This window comes from Macaca thibetana, chromosome 1, assembly GCF_024542745.1.
Source record: "Macaca thibetana thibetana isolate TM-01 chromosome 1, ASM2454274v1, whole genome shotgun sequence".
NCBI classification, from domain to species: domain Eukaryota; kingdom Metazoa; phylum Chordata; class Mammalia; order Primates; family Cercopithecidae; genus Macaca; species Macaca thibetana.
This window is the reverse complement of record NC_065578.1, coordinates 136,765,935-136,786,484: the sequence shown is the minus strand read 5'-3', so window position 1 is coordinate 136,786,484 and position 20,550 is coordinate 136,765,935. Positions and strand designations below refer to the sequence as shown.

Below are 20,550 nucleotides of genomic sequence, written 5' to 3'. Positions count from 1 at the left end.
GCCCCCACACAGAGTGCCTACTGGGGCACTGCCTAGTGGATCTGTTAGAAGACTGATACCATTCTTCAGACCACAGAATGGTGTATCTACGGCTTGCACCATGTGCTTGGAAAAGCCACAGATGGTCAACACCAGCATGTGAAAGCAGCCAGGAGGGGGGCTATACCCTGCAAAGCCACAGGGGCAGAGCTGCCCAAGACCAAAGGGACCTACCTCCTGCATCAGCGTGACCTGGATGTGAGACCTGGAGTCAAAGGAGATCATTTTAGAGCTTTAAGATTTGACTGCCCTGGGGGCGGTGGCTCATGCCTGTAATCCCAGCACTTTGGGAGGCTGAGGTGGGTGGATCATGAGGTCAGGAGTTTGAGACCAGCCTGGCCAACATACTGAATCCCTGTCTCTATGAAAAATACAAAAATTAGCCAGGTGGGGTGTCGGGCACCTATAATCCCAGCTACTCAGGAGGCCAAGGCAAAAGAATTGCTTGAACCCAGAAGCAATTGTTACAGTGAGCCGAGATCAGGCCATTCACTCCAGCCTGGGTGACAGTGCAAGACTCCATCTCAAAAAAAAAAAAAAAAAGATTTTGGAGGACTGTTGGGAAGGCATGATTGATTTTGAAATGTGAGGAGATGAGATTTGGGAGGGGCCAGGGCAGAATGATATGGTTTGGCTGTGTCCCCCGCCAAATCTCATAATGAATTCCCACGTGTTGTGAGAGGAACCTGGTGGGAGGTAATTGAATCATGGGGGCAAATCTTTCCTGTGCTGCTCTGCTGATAGTAAGTCTCATGAGATCTGATGGTTTTTATAAGGGGGAAGTTTCCTGCAGAAGCTCTCTCGGCCTGCTACCATACATATAAGACATGACTTGCTCCTCCTTGCCTTCCCCAACCACATGGAACTGTAAGTCCAATTGAAACTCTTTCTTTTGTAAATTGCCTGGTCTTGGGTATGTCTTTATCAGCAGCGTGAAAATGGACTAATACAATTGGTTTGGGATGTGCCTGGATAGAGGAGTTTAAAAAATCTCCCCAGGTGATTCTAATGTATAGCCAAGGTTGAGAGTCATTGGCTTAGATTCCTCAGGATTTACTGAGTTGAGAGGGGTGAGGAGTAAATATCAGGAAAGAAATGGGGCCAGGAAGGAGAGAAATGATTGCTGGGACTGATGAAAAATAGTGTCTGCCTCTCTCATGCATCTTTATCAAAAGTAAAGTATGCTTCATTCATTTTTTCATTGAATCCTTTCCTTTTTCAGTAATTTTTGGGCTTCTACAATGTTTAGGAGATGAGAAATCAAAGGACACTGTTAGGAAATTAGAAGAAGTTATATAGGTCAAATAAAATAGAAAAAGTATACTGCCTCCAGGCAAACACAACCCCAAGGCACGGGGCTTGACTAGGGAAGAAAAGGCTGGATTTCAGCCCTCATTCGCTCCTTTGACTAGGCATCCTCATGCAGTGTGCAAACTCAGCTGTGCAAGGAAGCCAAAAGCATCCAAAGATAAACAGGACACAGGTCCTGCCTGTCAAGACCTCATCATCTCTTGGCCAGGTGCAGTGACTCACGCCTGTAATCCCAGCACTTTGGGAGGCTGAGGCGGGCGGATCACGAGGTCAGGAGATCAAGACCATCCTGGCTAACACGGTGAAACCTCATCTCTACTAAAAAGCACAAAAAAATTACCTGGGCATGGTGGCGGGCGCCTGTAGTCCCAGCTACTCGGGAGGCTGAGGCGGGAGAATGGTGTGAACCCAGGAGGCAGAGCTTGCAGTGAGCCGAGATCATGCCACTGCACTCCAGCCTGGGGGACAGAGCAAGACTCCAGCTCAAAAAAAAAAAAAGACCTCATCATCTGAACCAGGGAAACAAGAAGTAAACATACTGACTGCTTTTGATAGTTTAAGATCCATCCTAGGGGTAGTCATAGACAGTAGAAGGCATCTGAAAGTTATATTGTTAGATTACACGTTGCGTTTTTTCAGGATACAAATGCTTTTAATTTTTTTAGCCAATTTTCTAACTAGAAGAGTAATTATATACACATATATATTTTAGAAGACAAGTTCTCACTCTGTCGCCCAGGCTGAAGTGCAGTGATGTAGTGGGGTGATCATAGCTCCTTGTAGCCTCGACTTCCTGGTTGCAAGAGATCCTCCCATCTCAGCCTTTTGAGCAGCTGGGACTACAGGTGCTCACCACCACACCTGGATGATGTTTTAACTTTTTTTTTGTTTTGTTTTGTAGAGATGGGGTCTCCCACGGTGTTGCCCAGGCTGGTCTTGAACTCCTGGGCTCAAGTGATCCTTCTGCCTTGGCCTCTCACAGTGCTGGGATTATAGGTAGGAGCCACTATGCCCAGTCTTGCATATCTTTATGTAATGACATCCTGCACAGCACTAATTCATTAGAAGGTTTTTTGTGTTTTTGAGACAGGGTCTCACTCTGTCACTCAGGTTGCAGTACAGTGGTGTGATCTCAGCTCGCTGCAACCTCTGCCTCCCGGGTTCAAGCAATTCTCCTGCCTTAGCCTCCTGAGTAGCTGGGATTACAGGTGCACATCACCATGCCTGGCTAACTTTTGTATTTTTGGTAGAGGTGGGGTTTCGCCATGTTGGTCAGGCTGGTCTCGAACTCCTGACCTCAGGTGATCCACCCACCTCAGCCTCCCAAAGTGCTGGGATTGCAGGCGTGAGCCACTGCACCCGGCCACAGTCTTAAAAAATAAAATAATTTTTAAAACTTTAAATGTTAAAAAAAACGAAAACCAAAACTCTTCACAGTATTTGTTAAAAGTCTTTCTTTTCCCTGCTCTGAGAGTACTGAGCATGGATGCATCTCAGCCAAGGAGAGCTGGTGGTGCTTCCCACCCAGAGCCATTGAGCCTAAGCAAGTGCGGCGAAGGCACAGCTCTCAGCCAATGAGTCTCCTATGCATTCTGCCTGGTTGAGTGAGTTCTGTGGCTCTCTAGCTTCTTTTTGCATTTATTTTGTCTCTGGCAAGTAGTTCTGACCCGCGAAGCCTGGCTGTAGAAGTAATAGGGCTGCAACTATTTCAGAGAAGCTAAGGGAAAATATGTTGGATTTTAACAGAGACTGAAGGGGCTTGCAAGGCAACAGTCCAAAAAGAGAGATAGACAGGTCAGTGAGGATTGTGAGAGTCCTCTGACTGCATGAAGGAAATAGAGATGTCACCGCCCCTCAAGAGAACTGACAGGAAGAATTATGGCTTCAAGTATGATATGGTTTGACTCTGTGTCCCCACCCAAATCTTAACTTGAATTGTACTCCCATAATTCCCACATGTTGTGGGAGGTACCTGGTAGGAGATCATTTGAATCTTGGGGGAATTTCCTCCGTACTGTTCTTGTGATAGTGAATAAATCTCACAAGATCTGATGGTTTTATCAGGGGTTTCTACTTTGCATCTGCCTCATTTTCTCTTGCCACTGCCATGTAAGAAGTGTCTTTTGCCTCCCGTCATGATTCTGAGGCCTCCCCAGCCATGTGGAACTGTAAGTCCAATTAAACCTCTTTTTCTTCCCAGTCTCGAGTATTCCTTTATCAACAGTGTGAAAACAGACTAATACAAAGCATGTCCATGACCTCAGGAGACTTGGAGAGAAAGGACGAGCAATTGGCAGTGACTAATGCCCAGAACACCAGCAGAGGCCTGCACCAGCAGGGACTACTCAGAACTGATTTGCCTAATGCTCCTATTTCCAGAAGTGCTAAACAGAATATGCTCTATCTTTTGCCAGCTAATACTTTCAGAGTAGCAAGAATTAGTTCACCCATATCACGGGTTTTTTTTAAAAAAGCAAGGGGCCGGCATGGTGGCTGAAGCCTGTAATCCTAGCACTTTGGGAGGCCGAGGTCGGGGTATCACCTGAGGCCAGGAGTTCAAGATCAGCCTGGCCAACATGGTGAAACCTTATCTCTACTAAAACTACAAAAACTAGCTAGGCGTGGTTGTGCACACATGTAGTCCCAGCTACTTGGGAAGCTGAAGCAGGGGAATTGCTTGAACCCGGGAGGAGGAGGTTGTAGTGAGCCGAGGCCATGCCACTGCACTCCAGCCTGGGCAACAGAGCAAGACTCCATCTCAAAAAAAAAAAAAAAAAAAAAAAGTGAGGCATAGAAAAGCTAAGTCTTGAGAGGGACTGGGGAGCTGGGAAAGAAATTTGAAAAAAACACAGGTCACCTGCCACGCAGATGGGAGCTGAGGTAGTAGATTTGGTCTCCACATAAAATAAATTTTTCTTGCCAGGCGCGGTGGCTCATTCCTGTAATCCCAGCACTTTGGGAGGCTGAGGCAGGCGGATCACCTGAGGTCAGTTCAAGACCAGCCTGGTCAACATGGTGAAACCCCATCTCTACTAAAAATATAAAAATTAGCTGGGTGTGGTGGCAGGCACCTGTAATCCCAGCTACTTAGGAGGCTGAGGCAGGAGAATCACTTGAACCTGGGAGGCAGAGGTTGCAGTGAGCCGAGATTGTGCCATTGCACTCCAGCTTGGGGGACAAGTGTGAGACTTTGTCTCAAAAATAAAATAAAATAAAATTTTCTGTTTAACAATACACTGAGCCTTATAAGGTATGATTATTAGAATTAGTCAATTATAACTGACCTTATAAGGTATGATTGTTAGAATTATTCAAGCAGTGTTGGTTTGACCAACACTCAAGGAAGCCATGCAAAGGGGTCACACATTGGCTAGAAGGCTGGCCTATATCCGGGGTTCTTACCCCTAAGACCCCAAAGAAAGGTAAAGTCCCGGCTGGATGTGGTGGCTCACGCCTGTAATCCCAGCACTTTGGGAGGCCAAGGCGGGTGGATCACTTGAGGCCTGGAGGTTAAGACCAGCCTGGCCAACACAGTGAAACCCCGTCTCTACTGAAAATACAAAAAATTAGCTGGGTGTGGTGGCACACGACTGTAGTCCCAGCTACTCAGAAGGCTGAGAGGCATGAGCATTGCTTGAACCCGGGAGGCTGAGGTTGCAGTGAGCCAAGATTGCACCACTGCACTCCAGCGTGGGTGACACAGTGAGCTCCGTCTCAAAAAAAAAACAACAAAACAAAAAAGGAAAAAGAAGGGTGAGGACCCTTCTTTTCCTCTGAAAAATTCACATACTCATTGAATTGATAATTTATTGCTGCATAATAAATCACCCCAAGAACATAGTAGTTTCTTATCTCACAGCTTCTGTGCGTCAGGAATTTGGATGCAGCTTAGGTGGGTTATCCTGGCTCATGAGATTGAAGTGAATGTCCACCAGGGTTGCAGTTATCTAACACAGCAGCTGTCAGCTGGGGTGGGGGGGTGATTTTGCCCCTCAGGGGACATTTGTCAACATCTGGAAACATTTTTTACGGTCACTAAGTTGGGGGAGTATGCTATTGGCATCTAGTGGATGGGGGCCAGGGATGCTGTGATAGCTCCTACAGCACACAGCATAACTCCCCACAACAAAAATTATCCAGCCCCAGATGTCAATAGGGCACCCTGATCCAAAGGCTCAAATAGGGCTGCAGGGTCCCCTTCTGAGAAGGCTCACTCACACGGTGGGTAAGGGCTGTTGGTGTGCTCCTAACATGGCAGCTGGCTTTCCCCTGAGCAAGTCAGCTAAGAAATAGGGCAAGGGGGCCGGGTGCGGTGGCTCACGCCTGTAATCCCAACACTTTGGGAGGCCGAAGTGGGCAGATCACCTGAGGTCAGGAGTTTGAGACCAGCCTGGCCAACATGGCGAAACCCTGTCTCTACTAAAAATACAAAAATTATCTGGATGTGGTGGTGCATGCCTGTAGTCCCAGCTACTGGAGAGGCTGAGGTTGGAGAATCACTTGAACCCAAGAGACGGAGGTTGCAGTGAGCTGAGATTGCGCCATTGCACTTCAGCCTGGGTGATGAGAGCGAAACTCCATCTCAAAAAAAAAAAAAAAAAGAAAGAAAGAGGGCAAGGGCCAGGGGGCGTGGTGGCTCACGCCTATAATCCTAGCACTTTGGTAGCCTAAGGAGGGCAGATTGCCTAGGTCGGGAGTTCAAGACCAGCCCAGGGAAAATAGTGAGATACCTGTCTCTACCAAAACAATATGTATATATTAATAAAAAGAAAGAGGGCAACAAGGAAGCCTTTCATGATGAGTTTGTTAGAAGCAAGTTACTGAGTACAGTCTTCACTGAAGGGAGAGGACCTGGCTTCCACCAGTTTTTTTGTTTTTGTTTTGTTTTTCAACCCCTCTCCTTTGGCTTCCACCATTTGAGGAGGGAATCATCAAAGAATTTGTGGACATTTGAAAACCAGCAAGCCTATCCACAACACAATTCTACACATTAAGTTCAATGTCACAGATTCCAGAGCCTGCCCATGGAATCCCTAAATTAAATACCCCAAGATTCCTTCCAGCTCTATCAGATAAAATCTAGTAACTTCCAATCAAGACATCTTCAAGGACAGGTTAAAAACTAACAAGCAGCAAAACCTTCAGGATTCTATCCCCAGCCCGTGTGTTCACATTATACCCTTCCTTTCCTCCTCCTCCTGGGCTTTCCTGCCAAGGTCCTTGCAACTTTCTGTGTCACTGTATTTCATTCCAAAGCAGGACTGAGGGGCTGACATTTACGCATGAACCTTGAGACTCCACTTCAAGAGAAAGATTAGCTAAGGATTCAAGGATTCAAGACACCCCCTCCCCCCTACCTGTTAGACTTAATACAAATAGGACTGACAATGTTGCAAGTAAAGGTAGTTCTTACTGTCTGGTCAGAGGAATGAGGTACAGCCAGGTTCAGCGATGCACAGATTCATGGATGTCATGGCTGATTTATTTAATTTCAGTCCATTCATTTATTTGCTTTCCATTAATCATGAGCAATATTCCCCCGGAATGGTGGTCCTAAGAGGGTTCTTGGAAAAAGAAAGCAGCGTCCATTTGATTTTTTAACTTAGTTCTCAAGATTTTCTAGAGAATCCTTTCTTGGTAGTGATTTTCTGTTTTCAAAATGGAGAAGGAGATGCTTATAGGCTTCTGGGTGTAAAGTGGCTTCGTCAATCCAGCGCTTTGATGCATCAAAGAAGGGAGACAGTAATAGACTATTTGGTGACCCGCCCTTGAAGCGTCAGGGGATCTCAGTTGAGCACTTGGGGAAAAATACCAATGGAGCAGAGGGTTTTTAAAAACAGCGCCCAGGTGTTTTTCCTGGCCTAGAAATGCTGCCAGTTTTACTTCCTGCCACCCCTTTGATCACCTTTGGAACAAGCAGGGGCTGTGAAGAGAACAGTAAGGCTCAGGCACCGCCGTCCCTTGCCTTAGAAGTCCGAGTGTTACTGAGAGATGCTGACCAAATGGCGTCTGTGTGTCGGGGTGGTGGGGGGCCCTCCCTTCCCGGGGCCTCTCAGGATGGGAGAGGACAGTGCTTGTGGCGTGAAGGCACTGTGGAAGAGGAACAATGAGCCTACTCCTCAGGAAGCAGATACGACCTGTGGGTCCCTCACACACGGGCAACGAAACCTGTGTGTGTCCTCGTGCCCTAAGCTCACCCGCTGCCGGCCCCATTTATCACCCGAGAGTGAAAGAGAGGACGGAGCACAGCATAGCCAGGTGGGTTCATTGCACAAACGGGACCCAAAATGGGACCCGAAACAGGAAGGTCCCGAGGTTTATTTATCAGTTAGGGTCTGGCTGTCACCCAGGCAGTGGTGCAAACACTGCTCACTGCAGACTTGACCTCCTGGGCTCAAGCAATTCTCCCGCCTCTGCCTCCCAAGTAGCTGGGACTTACAAGCCTATCCCATCATGCCCGGCTAATTTTTTTGTTTTTTGAGATGGAGTCTCGCTCTGTGGCCCAGGCTGGAGTGCAGTGGCGCGATCTCAGCTAACTGCAACCTCTGCCTCCCGGGTTCAAGTGATTCTCGTGCCTCAGCCTCCCAAGTAGCTGGGATTACAGGTGCTCGCCACTACGCCCAGCTAATTTTTGGTATTTTTAGTAGACAGGGTTTCCTTATGTTGTGCAGGCTGGTCTTAAACTCCTGATCTCAAGTGATCCCCTGCCTTGGCCTCCCAAAGTGCTAGGATTACAGAAGTGAGTCTCTGTGCCCGGCCTCCGGCTAACTTTTCAAATTTTTTGTTTGTTTGTTTGTTTTTGTAGAGACAGGGTCTCGCTGTGTTACCCAGGCTGGCCTCAAATTCTTGGCCTCGAGCCATCTTCCCGCCTCGGCCTTCCAGTGTTGCGATTCAGGCCTGAGCCACTGTACCTGGCGAGATCCTGGGTTCTGAAGAAGCCTTCTCGGAGTTCACTGAGGGTGTGGGGTTGTGCTGGGAACTCCACCCTGAACTTTGCACTCCTTAGGCCCATCCTGCCTCCTCCTCTCCTCTGAGGGAGGCCCTGACCCAGGCCTCCCCTCCAGGGCTGCAGCATGGGGCCCAGACTCCCCTGCTTCCCCTTCTTGCAGCTACTAAAGGCAAATAAACAGACCGTTTTACAACTCTAGAGTTTTCCTGCCTGTTGTTACAGGGGAGCAGGCAGCTGTTAGCAATCAGCAAACGTGGGCAAGTTCCTGAGGTGCCAGAACTGTACAGCGTTCTTATGGGGAGCCCTGCTCCACAGGCCACTGCTCCCTTATCTTCAATCAGCCGGCAGGTTTCCTGGTTTCCTCACCTCAGAGCCTACCTTTGGCCAAGGGGAACTTCTCCACAAAACCCACGTCCCAGTCAGAAATCACAATAAGCCCTTTGGAAGTGATTCAAGCAGAAAAATGAGTGCCGCTTTGTTTCTCTCCAGCGGGTAATTATGCTCCTCCAGGGGATGAGGCCTGAGGAAGAAAGTTTCCTTAGAAACGGAGGCCAGCAGCAGTCTTTCAGGTGTGTGTTCTGGGAGTAAAGGCCAGGAGCTTCTTGGAGGTAACCAGCAATGGCAACGAGCTTGGCAACCTCGATCTGGCCAGTGCTACAGAGCCGGAGGAACCAGGAGATGCTTGCTGTGGAGAGGAGGCACCAGCAGAAGCCACCCCCAGGTGCCCACGTCCCCAGCCACAGTGCCTTCCGTCCTGGGCTGAGGGCACCACAGTTAACAAGGGGAAAGTGAAGGGACTTGGGAAACCCAGGCCCAGTGCTTATCTGTGGTAAACAGTAGGGGTAATGAGAGTGTGACAGGAAAACAGAGACTTTCCAATCCTATTTAAAGATTGACAGTTTTTATTATCTGATTGTACAGGCTTATTGTGAAAAAATGTGAAAAACCCCAAAGATAAAAATTACTCTTATGTTTACCACATACAGGCTGCTACTTTCCCATTTTGGGGTTTTCTTCTCAATCCTTTTTTCTAAAATGCATGTTTTAATTTTTTTCTCACAAAATTACATCACGCATCAGGCAATGATGTGCCTGGCCAATTTTTGTATTTTTTTGGTGGAGATGGGGTTTCACCATGTTGGCCAGGCTGGTCTTGAACTCCTGCTGGGATTACAGGCATGAGCCACGGCGCCTTGCCTAATCTCCATATTTTATCAAATTAATATATGTACATATAGTGTGATAAGCAAGTGCAGTAGTTGAAAGGTTTACAATAGAACGAGGGGCCGGGCGCAGTGGCTCACGCCTGTAATCCCAGCACTTTGGGAGGCCGAAGCGGGCAGATCACCTGAGGTCAGGAATTTGAGATCAGCCTGGCCAACATGGTGAAACCCTGTCTCTACCAAAAATACAAAAATTAGCTGGGAGTGGTGGCAAGCACCTGTAATCCCAGCTACTCAGGAGGCTGAGGCAGGAGAATCGCTTGAACCTGGGAGGTGGAGGTTGCAGTGAGCCAAGATCGTGCCACTGCACTCCAGCCTAGGGAACAGGGTGAGACTCTGTCTCAAAAAAAAAAAAAAAAAAAAAAAAAAAAAATAGAACGAGGGCTGGACATGGTGGCTCACAGCACTTTGGAAGGCTGAGGCGGGAGGATCCCTTGAGTCCAGGAGAGAACAGCGTGGGAAAAATAATGAGACCCCTCCTGTCCCCCGCATGCTGCACACACTGTCAAGGCTCTTGGATGGAGAAGGCCCCCAGCTGGACTGACTCAAGAGGAAACTTTATGAGAAAGTGACGAAGGCTCTGGGTATCCAAAAGAAGCAGAGGATCAGGTCTGTGGGAAACAGGAAGTGGAAGCAGGAAGTCCTATCTTCTCTCTTCTGAGGTGCGAGGGACATGGCCTCTGGAGAGCTGCTGGGCTCCCCTCTTCCCTTTGATGACTTCTACCAACTCACTGTGCAGAGTCTAACTTGGTCCACCTATGACATCTTAGCTCTAATTTTTTTACCACTGAAGGGCAGGAGTTGATGTTGTTTTTTGAATGGCATTTAAAGTCAACTTTTATTTATTAAGGTGTAATTTATCTTCAGTAAACTAAAGTGTGCAACTAAAGGGATTTGACATCATAATCGACACGCACATTTCCATCACCCCCGAAAAGAGTCCCTGGAGGTGCAACAATTTTTTCTTTGTACAAATTGCCGAGCGTATTGACTGCTGGCTTTGGGTTATGTGAAGGGAGTTGTCACTTGGATCACTCCATAAGCAGGATTTGTGTAGAGGCCAGGCAAGGAAAGGCCCATCTAAACAGTCATCTGTGTGACCTTGGGCAGGTTAGTCCCGCTGTGCCTGAGGTTCCCATATGTAGACTCAATCATAATGTCCCTCATGGGGTTGGTGTGAGGATCAAATTAAAAAATGTGCAACAGAATGTTAAAATCAAAGTTGTGGCCAGGCACAGTGGCTACACCTGTAATCCCAAAACTTTGGGAGGCTGAGGAGGAGGAGTGCTTGAATCCAGGAGTTCACAACCAGCTGGTCAACATAGTCAGACCCCATGTCTACAAACAATAAAAATAAAAATTAGCCAGGTATGGTGGCATGTGCCTGTAGTCCCAGCTACTGGGGAGGCTGAGGCAGCAGGATCACTTGAGTCCTGGAGATCAAGGCTGCAGTGAGCCAACTTTGTACCACTGCACTGCAGCCTGGGCAACAGAGAAAGACCCTGTCTCAAAAAAAAAAAAAAAAAAAAAAAAAAAAAAAATCGCAGTTTTAATGGAGACTTCAAGATAAAATATGTGAAAAGGAAACGGTCTGCGAAGAGCGCCATGATTTTTGGGAGCTTCAGCTAGGTGGGGGATATAAAAGGGCCCAGAGTGTGGAAAGGGAGGGAGCATTTGCTAAGGCTATCCTAGGCCAAGAGTGGAAGGGAGTGATTGTCTCCTTGGAGTTTACTGGTAATTCCTCAGCTGCAGGTGTGGTGGTCCGGGGTCAGTCCCCTCTTCTGGGAGACACAGGACTAACTGCTTTTCAGGGAGCAACTGGAGAGCTGCGTGGGGGATTGCCTAAGCTCCCGGAGATGGTCAGGGCCAGGGATGTGTGAGTGAGTCCTGTGGATCAGGTGTGGGAGTCCAGTGGGAGACAGCAGGGTCTTGTCCAATGGAGAGCCCAGCAGCAGGGAGCTGGAGTGACTAATCACTAAGAACTGCACAGGGGGCTACTGTAACAGGCACCTGCCTGGTTTAAGGGAATGCCCTCTGAGAGACCCAGCAGGGACCCCCTGAAAAGCTGATGAACGTACCCTAAGGAAGAGCCAGTGACACATGCCTGCCAGAGCTAAATTAACTGGGTGCTAGTGCAGGGAAGTCCTTTCCTATCCCCCAGCGGCTCCCTCCCTTCACCTTCCCTGAAACTGCCTAGAAAGTAGGACGAGAAGAGGAGAGGCTGAGAAATGGAGGAGAAAGCAACTTCTTTCCTTTCCTACCGCAGGCCTCCAGCCCAGGGAGAGAGAAACGTTAATGCTAAATCAAGTTGAGACTTGATTGTTACCATGGACTAGACATCCCAGTTACTGAGCTGGAACTGTCTGAATCTGGGAGTCACCAGGGGAAACTGTCTTTTACAGAAGGGAAGGCCTGCAGAATTTTCTTCCAGTGGCAGGGGAAGGTGACTCCTTGAACAATTTTAAAGGACCAGTGGGAGAAAAATAAATGGTTTGTTCACACGTTGTGTTTGTTCAACATAAGGTAGTTAAGACGTGTTTTGTTGAGTGTCCATTAGTTTATCAGAGGTCTCATGCATTTCATCAGTGCTGTCACAAGCCAGGGCCTGCCTGGAGATGATCCCTGCCCCGGGGACCAATGCGGGAGATGCCCAAGAAGACCACACTGCAGTTCACTGGGCTTGCCCTTAGGGAGTTGCTAACCCTGCCCTGGAGATCTGAGGTCATCACAGGCCCTCGGGGCTGGTCCTGGTGTCCTGGGCACCACTGTGGCTGCCCATCCTAAGAGGGAATGGAATTGCCACCAGTATAACTGGAATCCAGTAACTGCTCAGGCAAAAGATTGTGGCCCCAGTCAAGGAAAGCAGGACCATCTCCTGGGCAAAAACATGAGTTCACAGCAAAAAGACAAGCTAGGGAGGAAAAGAAGAATTTGGTTGACAGTGACCTCCGCAGTGTCATCAAAGCCTGGCTGAGCCTGTGAGATTAGCACTAAGTACCGCCACTTAAACTATTCTGGGCAACTGTTTCTATTTCTGTGACGGTTTACATCTTTTTTCACAAAATCAGAGAATGTTAAGCAGCTGAGGGAGCCTCAGTGATGATCTGTACCTGAAGTTCTAAAGACCTTGAGCTCATGGGCCGCTGAGAATCTGATGGGCTTATGGACCCACTACCCACAAGAGTGCCTGTGTCTCAGCTTCTGTGCACAATTTCTAGGGTATGACATGCTCCCAGGCCACATTCTTCACTCCCTTTGTCCTTGCTGATGGCCTGCACCGTGCCTGTGTCCAGCCTTCTGACAGCTGTGGGGCACGGGCATGTGCCCCAGCCCCTAGGCAATGAGATGAAAAGAGAGGACTATTGGGAACAATGGAGAAAAGTTTTCCTCCCTGGAAAAGGATGAGGGGGTAACTCTCCTTTCCTGCCTATGGATGGTGGTGCTAGGTGTCCAATTGCCATCTGGCAACCATGAAAAGAAAAGCCAAGAGAAACAGAGAAGCAGAATTAACCAACCCTGCAAGGGTCAATTTTAAAAAAACTTTTATTAAAAAAAAAATTGAGACAGAGTCTCACTCTGTCGCCTCACCCAGGCTGGAGCACAGTGGCTCACTGGAATCTCTGCCTCCTGGGTTCAAGCGATTCTCCCACCTCAGCCTCTTAAGTAGCTGGGACTACAGGTGCGTACCACCATGCCTGGCTAAATTTTTGTATTTTTAGTAGAGGCGGGGTTTCATTATGTTGGCCAGGCTGGTCTCGAACTTCTGACCTCAGGTGATCCTCCCACTTCAGCCTCCTGAAGTGCTGGGATTACAGGCGTGAGCCACCACACCCGGCCTTGTTCGTTTTTTAGAGTCAGGTTTCGCTCTGTCACCCAGACTGGTGCAGCGATGTGATCACAGCTCACTGCAGGCCAGAACTTCCGGGCTCAAGTGATTGCGATCCTCCCACCACAGCCTCCCTAGCAGCTGGGACTACAGGCACACGCCACCATGCCTGGCTAAGTTTTTCAATTTTTGTAGAGACAGGGTTTCATTATGTTGCTGGGCTGGTCTTAAACTCCTTGCCTCTGGCGATCCTCCTGCCTTGGCCTTCCAAAGTGTTGGGATTACAAGTGTGAGCCACAGTGCCTGGCTCCCACTTCTTGAAAAGTGAATGACATATCCTTACTGTTTAAACAGTTACTTTGGCTTTCCTTTTATTTTTTTTTAAGCTGAAAGCAGCTCAACTGACAAACAGATTCCCCGAAGACCACCCAAACCATCTTTTAAGACTTCATGGACCCAGTTTAGGAAGCATGACTAGTCTGGTCTCCTCATTCTACTGTCTTCTCTGGCCACTTCTCCAAGCCACTTTGTGTTGTCCCTGAACTCTTTGGGAGAACTGGGGTGAAAGGCAGTCTTCACATATGAAGAATGAGGAAGAAACCTCACAATGGAAAAGACACGTTAACCTGGCTGTCTCAGCCTCTGCTGGGACCTCTTACATCTCTGAGCCTGTTTCCACATCTGCCTGCTTCACATTAGGTGCACGAGGGACTGCACATGAAAGTGCCAAAGTAGGTTCTTGCTGGCATCTGGCTGATTTCTTCCCAACCACAGTCGTTCCACAGCATGAAGATGTAGCCTGCCACCCACGAGTGGTTCAGAGGATGTTCCAGGAGGCTGAGTTGGCTGCTGCCTTCTTTCACTTTGGCCAGGGGAGCAGTGAGAGCACAGTGCACCCAGGATACTGAGACCCTGCCACCCGCCTGTCATCAGGGAGAAGAGGCAGGAGTTGGTGCCACCATCTGCTTCTTACCACCCTCCATCAACACCCTGCTGGCTTGACTGCCTGCTGGCTCCACAGCTGGGGTTCTTGTTGGTTCACAGAAACAAATCCTTTAAAATTGTATTTCTGGAATCTTATAAAGTGCTAGGCAGACACAGAGATCACAACTCCAAACTTTGTTATTGGCTCTAAACCAAAGTTGTACACTGGCTTATTCAAATCTAAAAAGACCAGCCTGGTCCCTGGGTATCACATGGCTAAAATTAGCCTGGCCATCTGCTGAGACAGCAGCTGGGCTATTCTGAGCCCCAGCAGGCCTGCCTGAAGTGGAGCTGGGCCTGGGAGTAAGTGCCGGAGAGGCTGGACACTTCACAGTTAAGGGGACCACAGGCAGGGACATGGCGGATGAGGCCACACTGAGGGGAGGCCACACTGAGAGGGAAGGCCAGTGTCATGGTGATGGTTTCACAGCATAGAAAAAGCACAGGATGGTCTGTGTCTTGTTCTCTAGTTTCTCCTCTTACCTGGAGCTTCCTTTTTGGATTCAGACTTAAACAAAACCACTCTGGGATTTTAGCAACAATGGCTAAGATTTATGGAGCACTTATTAGAGGTCAGGAACAACACGAAGTCCTTCTGGGGAATCAGCACACACACTCTCAAGACAATTCTAAGAGGGAGGTACAAGATCTGGCGGATTCAGAATGGCCTGTTCCTTTTACAGAGTCCATGAGAAAGAGGTTTGGTTGAAAGCACCAGACAGGCATGAGCCCTGGCTCAGACAACCCCAAGAATATAGGCATTCCCTCCTGTAGGCCCTGACCCCTGCCTTACTTCATCTCTGGAAAGGACCAAGAGTATCCTCAGAATCCAGAATCCATTGAACTAAAGGGCAAGACATTTAGCGGTACAAATGTGACGTACACATTTATAGGTACCCTATAAGAAAGAACTCAATTTGAGTGTACGTAGAGCCATTGTAACTCATCATCAGAAGCCCTACACTTTGGCTAGACTTGTTCTGTGGCTTAAAACTGCAGCGTCTTGGTTGGGCGGAGTGGCTCATGCCTATAATTCCAGCACTTTGAGAGGCTGAGGTGGGCGGATCACTTGAGGCCAAGAGTCTGAGACCAGCCTGGCCAACATGGTGAAATCCCACTTCTACTAAAAATATGAAAATTTGCCGGGCGTGGTGGAGCGTGCCTGTAATCTCAGCTACTAGGGAGGCTGAGGCGGGAGAATTCCCTGAACCGGGGAGACGGAGGTTGCGGTGAGCCGAGATTGCACCACTGTACTCCAATTTGGCCTGGGCAACAGAGTGAAACTCTGTCTCAACCCCAAAAAAACAAAAAAACAAAACAAAAAAAACAACAAAAAAGCAAAATCCAAAACCTGCAATGTTTCTGCCCCTCTAACTGGCTGCTTTGGTCTTTTTTTTTCTATAATTGGTCATGAAGCTATAGTTGACATCTGTGACTTTCCTTTTGGTACCCATTCCTTATTTCCTTTGCCCTCAGCCAGAACCTCAGTTGACTAAAGTGACCCAAGCCTTCATTCCTAAAGGGTCTGAATTTTCCACAGTGCTGTCATTTTTTGGAGTTGCAGTGTTTTTAGTTGCTGTACTTCCCCTTGCCTTTACCACTGGACATGGTGGCACTAAAGACCTCGTGAGAATCTACTGGACTCTAGACATAGTCCTGCTTGTCTCCCTGTGCAGCATCCCACTTTCCCCTTGGTAATGAGGATCAGTCACTCCTGCCAGTAAGGTCACCCCCCACCTCCGCACATTGCTTCAGTGGTACAAGGAGGAGCCCCAAACAGCCAAGTGGTAGCCTCATCTTCTAAGTCAATGAAACCATAATTGTGTCCCCTAGAAGCATCTCTCCCTTATGGACTAAGACCTCCAAACACAAGCCCTGTGAGTGGGGTATCAGATGTGGTAACAGCAAGAGGAACTACTCCCACTTCACCGACTGGTTCCCAGACCCATGTGCTTTGGCTAGGGGGAGACACCAGGTTGGTCTCTGATTTCAACACTCTACTGCATCCATAAGATCAAACCCTATCCTTTCAGGATGTTGTCTCACAACTGGCACCATCATGAGCCATTCTACTCTTCATTTAGGCCATTTCTGGGTGATGGGGCATGTGGCAAAACCAGTTAATTCCTAAGTGCAAGCCTGACGCTGAACTCTGCTGCAGAATGAGGTCGCTGATCAGAAGCAAAGCTATACAGAATGCCACAGTGGTGGGTGGCATTGAGTGCTGTGAGTCCACATGACCCACAGGACACACACCAGCTGTCTCTATCACCAGCACTGTTCCCTAGTCCAGCAGGCAACATTTTTCACATACGGGTTAATTTCGCTGAGGAGGAAGATGTTTACAGGCCACATTTTCTTTACTTTTGAAGTCTCTAAAATGTATCTTCTTATAACCTAGATGACCCACTCTAGGGAAAAGTAAAGAGAAATCAGAAAACCAACACTGACCTCTTAAACCACACAAATGGGTATATTTGGCACATGCCAAAGGGAAGCTGCCGTCTAACCTTCCATGCCAGGCTGAATGGCAGAAGTGAGGGGCAGTGGGATGCTGCTAAGCACTGTACCAGACCTCCCTAAACCCCCACGGCCCCAAATTAGACTCAATTTGGAAGGCCCTGCCTTATGAAATGGTGGAAACACTATGCCTCAAAAAAAAGCAACCACCAATCTCTAAGGAGTCAAAACAGAATTTAAGGGAAAGGCAATGACACCATTGAGAAATGTGAACTCCTAAGGCACCTGGGTGTACTTTATAGAGTGGAATAAAACCAGCCCAACAGGTCAGAGGTGAATGATTCCCAATGTGCAGATCTTAACAGTTAAGATACAAGGTTTCTGAAGGCCAAAGGACAAAGCACAACTTCCAGGCTTTTGGTGTAAACAGTTAAGCTGAGTACATACTATGCACGCACCAGGGGCAAGGCTACCAATTAGATTTCATTCCTAAAAGCAGTACTTGAGGTTTGCCCTAAGGCAAAGTTCCCCGCAAATCATTCTACAGCAGCTTTGCCTTAGTGCTCTGGGATGCTGAAGGAATGGTTCTCCATCTCTTGTGTAGCCAAGAGATAACCACCGATGCAGAATTCATTGGCTAGCACATTGGCTAAAACACTACTGTGTACGTAGTGCATCTTTTATAGATGTATGCATGCACCGCCGTGGAACAGTGTGCTCTGAAATGTCAGCCTAGTAATGCCTTGGGCAACTACTGCTGGCCAAGGGCACTTCCAGGCACAAAGGCAGGAGGAAGGCAGCTCATCAGGAGGGGCAGAGGGCAGTTCCTCTCGCTTCTCTCATGGAGCACCCTGAGTTTCTATGCAAGGTTGGCTTTAATTTTTAAATTAAATTCTCACATTTTAGCTGCTACCCTGAGATAGGACTTGAATTTTTTCTTTTTTTTTTTTTTGAGTCGGAGTCTTGCTCTGTCACCACACGTGATCTCCGCTCACTGCAACCTCTGACTCCTGGGTTCAAACGATTTTCCTGTCTCAGCCTCCTGTGTAGCTGGGATTACAGGTGGACACCATGTCCAGCTAATTTTTGTATTTTTAGTGGAGATGGAATTTCATCATGTTGGCCAAGACGGTCTCCATCTCCTGACCTCGTGATCGGCCCACCTTGGCCTCCCAAAGTGTTGGGATTACAGGCATGAGCGACTGCACCTGGCCAGGACTTGAATTTTTTAAAAGCGAACAGAGAAAAGCAGAATGTGTAAACTAAAACATAAAATGCTAATTTCTCTCTTTTGAAAGGAAAATAGATTGAGAAATGTGAAATCTTCCTTAAAAAAAGAAACCAGTTTTGATTACAGGGAACCCATTAAGTAATCACTCCAACCTAAAAATACTTTGTTTAATCAGGTACTGTGAGGGTAATTGCCTTTCTCTGTGCTGATAAAAAAAAAAAAAAAAAAAAAAAAAAAAAAAAAAGGTAGAGTGCAGAATACTCAGAAGCCCAGGAGCCCCAGAGCCTGGATTGCTGGATAATCAGGAGAGAGAGTCTCCAGGTCAAAGGTGCTGGTCTTGAACTCCTGGCCTCAAATGATCCTCCCACCTCAGCCTCCCAAAGCACTGGGATTACAGGTGTGAGCTACTACCTCACTTGTCCCCTTCTGTAAAAGGTCAGAAGTGACATAAGACACTGGCCCTGGCTTTCAGGCAATTGAAATGTAAACTTTAAGTATGATTCTCAAATGTATAGTAGTTGTATGAGGCAATGTGGTGTATGAAAGGCAGTCCTCCGGAGAGCAGGATGAGTTGATCACCACAATGCATCTGATAAGTTGGAGGAAAAAAAAAAAAAAAAAAGTGTCTTCCTATACCTGGTGCTTGTTTTTCTGCCCCTTAGGTGGGGCATTCCCATTGAGCAATGCTGTTTGTTGCCTGGCACGTTCTGGAGTTTCACAGATATGGGTAGAAACAATCCCCCCAAAGTCTCTTGGGACCTTGCACTGTGAAGATTAACCGTATCTGTAGTCAGAATGAGAGCAGACACGCAATACACAAATAGAGAAGGCATCTGCATTTTTAATCGAGTATTACTATTAGCCCTTGGATAAGTATATTGGCGGTAGAGTTTTAATTTGGAAGACAAAAGTGCCCATAAGAAAGTCAAGAATTTCAAATGAAACTTTTAATACTACGTATTTCAAGAGCTCCCATGTTCAAGTATTCCTAGAGAAGGAAAGCTCTTTTTGTTTCTAAGTATGAGAAATTGTTAGCGTTTCTTCCTTTGGTCTTCCCACACCCCTCACAAAGAGGCAAACAAAATAAAAAGCGGACAATAAGTGCAAGATAAAAAAGAAAATCTAAATAGTATGAAATTAGTTTTTATTTTTAACTAAAAATAAAATGCTTAACATCTTTCCAAAATCGAAACTAAAGACGAACACTTAGAAAAGAGAGTGGAAACGTATTTTTCCTTCCCTGGGGAAACCAGTAAGGCAGACGTTCTAACGAAGCTTGGTTTTTTCCACAGGACTAGTCTATGCAAACAGAATCTCTCTCCAGCCTTTTCTCTATGTCAGTTTTATCTACCTGGCAAGAAAAAACAAAAACAACCCCCAAACAACCCCTCCCCACAAACACAACACAAAACAAGGGACTTGAAAAGTTGGAGAAAACCTTTAACGCGTTTCTGTAAAATCCTTTCTGAGGTGGTTTAGTACAGGCACTATCCATGCGCAACTTAGTTGGCCAGGTGAGTTGGTGCAGAAGCGCTTCAGGTGAATTCATACCAGAGCCACCGGGTGGGAGTCGGCCACCTCTCCCAATTACCACAGGGAGGTCTTAAAATTGAATTTCAGTTTCAGCAGATACTTCAGATTTACCTGAGCAATATCGTAGACAATGTACCTGAGGGGAAGCTTGTTAAGGAGCCAACGGTCATACAACAGAGGGTACATGTGCCTCATCTCCCCCAGGCTGGCAGGACGCTCAGTGCCAGCCTGAAAGTCACTCTAAGTCTTCTTCAGGCAGACTGAGGAGAGGAGATCATCCTCTGGAAACTGGGGGAAGGCTCATACCTTGTTAGCCAGGCTATGCACAGGGAGGGACCACGGAAGGGAAACAGTCACCATGGGACAGACTACAGGACAGCCTCTAATCCTTCTCTGCCCTGGGTAATCTGACAGCATGTAAGTGACTCTGTAGCTCGAGAACATCCCTTTGTGCTCACACAGCATACTCAAGAAAGGATACTCGTTATATAGTAGACAGGTGTCATTCACACCAGATGAAATCCCGGTCCCAAGAGGAACCTCTACACCATCCAGACTAATACTAGCTGAAGGGTCAGGGGTAGTTTTGCCCAAACCTGAAAAACAGAAGTCACAAGTGACATGAACTATGAGAGCAGATGTGGCAAAGGTTCCAGGGAGATGAGCTCTATTTGATGTTGAGTCCATGTGGCCTTTTTTTTTCCCTTTTTGAGATGGAGTCTCACTCTGTCGCCCAGGCTGGAGTGCAACAGCATGATCTCAGCTCACTGCAACCTCCGCCTCCCGGATTCAAGCAATTCTCGTGCCTCAGCCTCCTGAGTAGCTGGGATTACAGGCACCTGCCACCATACCCAGCTAATTTTTTGTATTTTAGTAGAGACAGGGTTTCACTACGTTGGCCAGGATGGTCTCGAACTCCTGACCTCAGGTGATCCACCGCACCCAGTCTCATGTGCTTATTTTAAAGACATGCTCTGCTCTATCTTTCTTCAGA

At 47.5% G+C, this 20,550-nt stretch overlaps 2 protein-coding genes across 2 annotated transcripts in view; one reads left to right on the top strand and one right to left on the bottom strand.

The window, feature by feature from the left end:
* COQ8A (coenzyme Q8A) overlaps window positions 1-20,550 on the top strand; it is a 685,974-nt gene that overhangs the window by 39,379 nt on the left and 626,045 nt on the right. The gene's annotated exons all lie outside the window — the stretch shown is intronic.
* The window catches only part of PARP1 (poly(ADP-ribose) polymerase 1), a 47,304-nt gene continuing 45,904 nt past the window's right edge, over window positions 19,151-20,550 (bottom strand). Inside the window, exons 22-23 of the mRNA XM_050757449.1 lie at window positions 20,038-20,152; window positions 19,151-19,692 (exon numbers count right to left, since the gene is read on the bottom strand). Of these exons, the coding sequence (XP_050613406.1) occupies window positions 19,611-19,692; window positions 20,038-20,152 (197 nt within the window). The 3' untranslated portion in view covers window positions 19,151-19,610. The remainder of the gene's footprint in view (window positions 19,693-20,037; window positions 20,153-20,550) is intronic.